Below are 7,066 nucleotides of genomic sequence, written 5' to 3'. Positions count from 1 at the left end.
AGACTCTGATGCTGGGAGGGATTGGGGGCAGGAGGAGAAGGGGATGACAGAGGATGAGATGGCTGGATGGCATCACCGACTCGATGGACGTGAGTCTGAGTGAACTCCGAGAGTTGGTGATGGACAGGGAGGCCTGGCGTGCTGTGATTCATGGGGTTGCAAAGAGTCGGACACGACTGAGCGACTGAACTGAACTGAACTGAATAAGATTTAAATCGTATCAAATTTCTTTTCACATTTTTAATCACATTGAATATCCTTACCTACTTTGACTTCCTATCTCTGTTATAGAAGATGTAGTCACATCTTGTGTCCTCTTTTGATTTGGTCCCTGTGGACTTAACATCGTTCATTAGTATCAATACTTCCAGCCTTGACGCCATTCCCAGTTGTAACCACCAGGCGGCGGTATTGCATAAATAAAGATGCGCTGGAAGGCAAAATTAAGTTAAAACTGCCGAAGCAAAAGGAGTTTCACCAGCAAAGGGCAATTAATTTAAGAAGGAGAGAGAGAAACCAGACATTTCTAGTTCGTATGCAACTCACGGCCCAAGGTCAAAACCCTGTGAGATATAGTACAAAGCAGCTATTCAAGAGCGCAGGAGGAGGCTGACCTGGGGGAAATGCTTGCACAATCTCCTCCTTGCTTTTGTGGCTCCACAGGAGGAGGCGTGTCCACGTTCGTGCACGTGTCTGTGAATAGTTACTGGACAGCTGCCGGCCGGGGTGGGACCGGGCATGGATCTGCTGGATACCGCCTCTGGACAAGTGCATGAGACAGGTTTACAATGGTGCTGCTTGGAGGTCAGCTCTCATTTAACACCGGAAGGAAAGCGGGTCCTGAGCCGGGCAGAGAGCTCGCCTGAGGGCACGCCGTTAGGAAGAGGAGCGTTCAGCCAGATGTTCCAAGCGCAGGCCACAACTAGGAACGTTTTTCATTTTCGCACACCCATTACGCACGTGTGTAATACCCGCCCCCCGCCGCCCCCGCCCCAGCACACACACTCGGACACTGAAGCACAAGAAGGATCCAACACAGCAAGCGGCGTTGTACAGTTTAACAGGAAATTCACCGACTCTTGCAAATCTGATCAGTTACGGCCTTCTCCCTGGAGTAGTACTCAGACTACTGCGTGTGTAATATTTCAAGTGGCGGGGAGAGGTGAGGGAGGAATCGCAGCCCTCTGGAGGCTGTCCATTTATCAGATGCCAGACTAAGAATTTCTATTCTGATTGGAGCCTAGAAAGCAACGTAAAGAAAACCAGACGAATTTGGGAAGAGAAGCAAACACGGGCAAACTCCTCCCTCCAAATACAACTGGAGTTTCGTCTCGGGAAAGCGGGAGGGGCTTGGCAGAAAGTCTTGAGAGCGAGGTGGGGCGTCTGACTTGGGTCCCCTCCCCCAGGCCTCGGTTCCCTCCTCTAGTCCCAACCCCTCCTGCTTCCCTACCCATACTCGACTCGCTGGCTTTGATGTTTGGCACCAAAAGGGTTTGAAAAGGAGCTGCGGACGCCCAAAGCCTGGACGGCGGGAAGGTGGCAACGCACAGTGGCTTTTCCTTTACCTCTTTCTTTAATTCGTCAGCTCCTTAGCCTAACGTTTCGATCCCCCCTTTCCCACCCGCCCAGTCGCTCACTCGCCATCTCTTTCCCCCTCCTCCACCGCGCCCTCGGCGGCTCCTCCAGACCCTCCGCCTCCAGCCCCGCCTCTGCCCGCGCTGGGTTTCACCGGCGGCAGAGTGAAATCAGCAAAGTGACCGCCCCTCTGGGAGATCATTGGTGTAGCCCCTGCCCGTCGCGGCCGATGATTGGTGGGCCGCCCGGGTTATTTGCATGTCGGCAGCAGCCCAGTACCCAGCTGTGCAGGCGGCTGGCTCCGCGCAGAAGTTTGCAGAGAGCTTTCTCGCAGGTCGGTCCCGGACTCGCGCAACGCCGGGAGCCGCCTCCCTCGATCGCCGCCGCCCTGTTCTCTCGGGATCCCTTCTCTGCGGAGAATAGACGCTCTGCTTCAGGAAAGCTGAGGTGGACCAGGCGGGTTGCGGAGGAGGAGCAGCGGAGGATCGTTCCAGTGACAGCTCGGAGTCGGGACGCCGGGAGCGTGGGGCTCTGGCCGCCGCGAATCTCGCCCACTTTCCTGCGGCCGCCGGGTAGGCGGGCGGGCGATGCGGCCGCCGAGCCCCGCGGTGCCGAGAGAAAGGAGGGCGCCCCGGAGAGCCTAGAGCTTGTTTCTGCCCACTTGGGGAAGGGCGCATGGAGTTGTGAGCGCCCCTCGCTCGGCGAGGCCGCCCCGGGCAGGCTCCCCATGGCCGGGACGTACAGCTCGACTTTGAAGACGCTGGAGGACTTGACCTTGGACTCCGGGTATGGGGCCGGGGACTCGTGCCGCTCGCTCAGCCTCTCGTCCTCCAAGTCCAACTCGCAGGCGCTCAACTCTTCGGCGCAGCAACACCGCGGGGCGGCCTGGTGGTGCTACTCCGGCTCCATGAACAGCCGCCACAACAGCTGGGACACGGTGAACACGGTGCTCCCCGAGGACCCCGAAGTGGCCGACCTCTTCTCGCGCTGCCCGCGCCTGCCCGAACTGGAGGAGTTCCCCTGGACCGAGGGAGACGTGGCCCGGGTCCTTCGCAAAGGTGCCGGCGGCCGGCGGCAGCCCCTGTTCTCCGCCGAAGCGGTCAGGCGCCTGGCGGGGCTGCTCCGCCGGGCGCTCATCCGGGTGGCCCGCGAGGCGCAGCGCCTGAGCGTGCTGCACGCCAAGTGCACCCGCTTCGAGGTGCAAAGCGCCGTGCGCCTGGTGCACAGCTGGGCACTGGCCGAGAGCTGCGCGCTGGCCGCGGTCAAGGCCCTGTCCCTATACAGCATGAGCGCGGGCGACGGGCTGCGCCGGGGCAAGTCGGCGCGCTGCGGCCTCACCTTCTCAGTGGGCCGCTTCTTTCGCTGGATGGTGGACACCCGCATCTCCGTGCGAATCCACGAGTACGCGGCCATCTCGCTCACCGCCTGCATGGAGAATCTGGTGGAAGAGATCCGGGCCAGGGTGCTCGCCAGCCAGAGCCCCGACGGCGGAGGGGCCGGAGGCGGGGAGGTGTCCGCTGAGGCCCTGGAGATGGTCATCAACAATGACGCCGAGCTCTGGGGAGTCCTGCAGCCCTATGAGCATCTCATCTGCGGCAAGAACGCCAATGGTAAGCTCGCGGGCTCCGGGCCCGTGGACCGGGCTGGGGGGAAGTCCAACCTGGGCTACGCAGGGGGTGAATTTCCTAGGACCAAGGAGATTCAAGACCTGAGAGAAAGCGTTTGGTCTTTGGGTAGAGGAGTTCATTAAGGAGTCTTTCCCGAGGTTCTTCTTTCGGCGACTGACTTTCGGAGGGCAAAGTAGTGGTTGATCTTCTGCTTCCTGTTCTGCGTCGTGTTGTCGCTGCTGGGGGCCATTCACTGATTGAACCTCTTGATGAAGCCATCCCTGAACCTCTCTTGGCGTGAAGCGGACTGCCTTGTGGCCCTCTACCTTGCTTGATGGGTCTGTAGTTGGCCTCTTTTCCGGACCACTGGGTAGATCAACTACGGTTCGGTCCTAGTTCTGTCGAGTACAGTAGCAGCAGCCAGAGGGTCTGGGCTGCAAAGTCTTGGCTAAGTGGGATGGAAGGAGGGGAAGTGGATACCCTGGACCTGGCCCTGCCACCTTGAGCTTTGCTGGGTTGAAGGATGCCTTTCAGGGCCCTCTGGGGGAAGGTGGAGAGGTAGTGGTGGGTTCTTGACTCTGAGCCCAGGGTTATGGAACATGGTGACTTCTGAACCCCCTTCCCAGTAAAGGGAATCACATGCCAGTTCCCAGACCTGGTTTTCCAAGCTGTCACCAACCAAGTGAGCAATTAATTAAAACCCTATGTTGTATTAAGTGCATGACCTTCTAGACTTTGCTGAAAGGATGACCCCATAGTCATCAACCGAGCTAGGGGGAAGCGGGGTGGGGGATGGGCAGACAGCACGGTGTCAAGTGCCAGAAAGAAACCTTTGGGTAGTTGCCTTTCTCTGAAAGAGGACATAGCTTCAGTGCAAAGAGTGGTAGGGAAGCACTTGACCTTTTCACTGGAAAGGTTACGGTGTGACCTGGGTTCAACAGTAAACTGCCTACCAGACTCCAACTTCAGGAGTCAGCAAACCATCAGTTCTCTAGAATGATACTTTGGCTAAACATCCTTACAGTCTGATCGGAGGGCGATTTTAGGGGCTGCATTCAGTGGCAAGTAAGTGGTACAGAGGAAGAGGCCAGGTGGGTATGGAAAAGGCATAAAGGGAGTCATATTTAAGTGTGGTTTTAAATAATTGTAATAGCAAAAATCTTAAATTAGCACTTAACAGTGTGTCAGTCTCTGTTTCTAGCACTTTAATATAAACTTAAGTTTAATATATAAACTTAAGTAATCCCAGCCACCCTATTAGGTAGGTACCTATAGTATTATCCCCATTAGATAGATGGGGAAACTGAGGTACCCAGCAGTCAAGTAATTAACCCAAGCTTACACAGATATTAAGTGACAAGAATTTGAACCCAGGCAGGCTCCAGAGTTCAAGCTTTTAGCCACCGGAGGAGAGGAAGCAGCTTTGTTTTCATTGATCCAATTTCCAAGGGGAGCAGTTGACAACTAAAGACTTCATTTTGAAGACAGTCTGTCGCTACCCACATGGCTGACTTTGACTTTCTTGGGTTTTGTTTTCAATTCTGACACAACTGAAAGGAGATGCCAGGAATGGCAAGAAGAGCACTTGCCTTTTCATTTTCCTCCTCTTAGGTCAGAGTTGAGGTCAGTCCAGAATCTCAGCTGATGATGTCACAGCTGATAATTGTGCTTTGCCCTGCAGGTTTGTGGCATCAGCACAGAGAACACAGGCTCCAGGAGAGGAAGTGGAGGGCAGGGGGATTTCCATACGGTTGTCAGAGCCCAGGGGAAGCAGCCTGAACTTTTGGCTGAGGGGAGGCCCAGTCTGAACTCAAAGAAGGAAGACTCCTAGAAGAAAAAAACAAGGCCTAAGGTGGATAATAGGTGAGAAACAAACAAAACATGCCCTTCACACAGAACTGGTGCCCCTCAGGTTGAGAGGCTTCTCGGTTGTTCTAACTGTGAATTGAAGCTGTTAAGAGCAGCTGCCTCCTCGGGGCCCTCTGAAAATTCAGAATGTGACAAGTGGCTAGAACACAGGTGTCTTCCGTGAACGGGCTTATTTCCTATCTAGGGTCATCACTCCTTGGGATTTTCTTTACAGGGTGGGGTTTTGACCCCGTGATTTGACCTCTTCCCCTCCATCCGACACCCCCAAACAATCTTTCTTAAGCCATGGTAGTTGAGACAGCAGGGCTCTTGTGTGACAGACACACATCTCCAGGATGCCCAGAGCAAGCGTGTCCCTCTGCTCACTTCTCAGTCTCCAGGGAGCTCTCCAGTGAGACAGGTGACTATTTGCTTCCCCTGAGTAATATGGATGCTCATTTTTTATACATGAAAACCTGAGGGTGGCCCCAGGAAACAATAACCAGGCTCATTTATTAAGTCCCTTTAGACAAAGTGAAATGAATGTCTAGTAGAGAGGCAATGAATTACTTATGCCCGAGAGCTGACTTCAGAGGGAAGCACAAACTGCTTAGGAAGGAAGTGGAGAGAATCTAAACCTTTGTTGTACCGAAATAAGCCAAGGCCAGCAAGGTTACCGTCTACACAGCTGAAGTCTAACTGGCAGATGGCCACACATGGGAGAGTTGCTGGCTCACAGTCTTGTCCTGCTGGTCTTCCCTTCAAATTATATATTTATTGTTGTTATGCCTGCTAATTATACGGCAAGGGCACATGCATTTGAGTCAGCTATATAGGGCTCTTAAACTTTTAATGTCTTCCAGCCGGGAATTCAAGAACCCTAATCCATCTAGTCCAATCCATTACTCAGAGTACTGGGCAAATATGGTTTTGCTCAACCCAAGATGGATGATAAAAGTTCTATGGTGTTTATAAAACATGATCTCAGCTTCATAGTGCAGCAGGAGTTATATATCGCTTGCTCATTTGGTATCGATGTGCCTGTTCCCAGGGCAGTGTCATTAAGTGATGCTATCTTCGTGGCTTCCTTAAGAGAGGTAGAAAAACCACTTTAATAGAGTGGTATTTATAAACAGGGAGCTGGCAGAAAATAGAAGCTTCTCTCATCCACACCTCCCTTCTTCCCTCCCTCGCTCATTGTTGTATGTCAGTTTGATGCTGAGCATCGCTTGGGGTTTCTCCCTGGCCATTTTTCTTACTAAATGCTCACGAATGTCCATGGCCTTGGAGAGAATTTCCTTCCATTCAGAGATGCTAGGTTAAATGATAGGGTTTTGATGAGAATATTCCTACTCCAAAGTAGTAACCAGGATGTACATGAAAGGAGCTCCATCATAATGGTAAGGAGCAAAAACTTTGGAATCGCAGTAAGGATTTGAAGCTCACCTCTGCTATTTCTATGAGTGACCTGGGCCATATTTCTTAACCATTCTAAGCCTCAATTTTGTTATCTGTAAAATGGGGGATAATAACAGCACTTAACTCCTCAGGTTGGTGTGAGGACTGGATGATATCATAGATTTAAAGATTGAATCACATAGTAAATGCTTAATAAATAGTTGCGGTTCACTCAACAAATATTTATTGACCACGGACCCTGTCTGCACCACTATTAAAAGTACTGTGGATTAATTGGGGGAGGGGGAGGGTCCTCCTCTCATGAAGTGAACTAATGGAGGAGACAAGGAAAAAGTGAACAAATAGGGAGTTACTTTTAGCAGTAACTGTTATTAACAATCACCAAAAGCAAAGTAATGGGATGGTACGACTGGGACTAATTTAAATGATGGCCAAGGAAGGCCTTTCTGAAATTTCATTAGGAATAGATAATATATCAATACTGCTGCTGTCTAAGGATCTCAAAGGAAAAAAAAAAGTGAGGACCTTTCTGAATTATTTGCTTATTTATCAGCTGAGGCAAATCCCAACAATCTCATTTGCAGCGGAGAAATGAAAGGGCTGCGTCTAGAAAGCTC

At 52.2% G+C, this 7,066-nt stretch overlaps 1 protein-coding gene across 1 annotated transcript in view; it reads left to right on the top strand.

Moving 5' to 3' along the window:
- Window positions 1-1,850: 1,850 nt before the first annotated feature.
- Window positions 1,851-7,066, top strand: part of ABTB2 (ankyrin repeat and BTB domain containing 2) — a 186,459-nt gene continuing 181,243 nt past the window's right edge. The window contains exon 1 of the mRNA XM_019975495.2: window positions 1,851-3,185. Coding sequence (XP_019831054.2) covers window positions 2,303-3,185 — 883 coding nt within the window. The 5' untranslated portion in view covers window positions 1,851-2,302. The remainder of the gene's footprint in view (window positions 3,186-7,066) is intronic.

The sequence above is a fragment of the Bos indicus genome, chromosome 15, assembly GCF_029378745.1.
Source record: "Bos indicus isolate NIAB-ARS_2022 breed Sahiwal x Tharparkar chromosome 15, NIAB-ARS_B.indTharparkar_mat_pri_1.0, whole genome shotgun sequence".
NCBI classification, from domain to species: Eukaryota; Metazoa; Chordata; class Mammalia; order Artiodactyla; family Bovidae; genus Bos; species Bos indicus.
The sequence above is the reverse complement of the archived record's forward strand: the minus strand, read 5'-3'. Positions and strand labels throughout refer to the sequence as shown.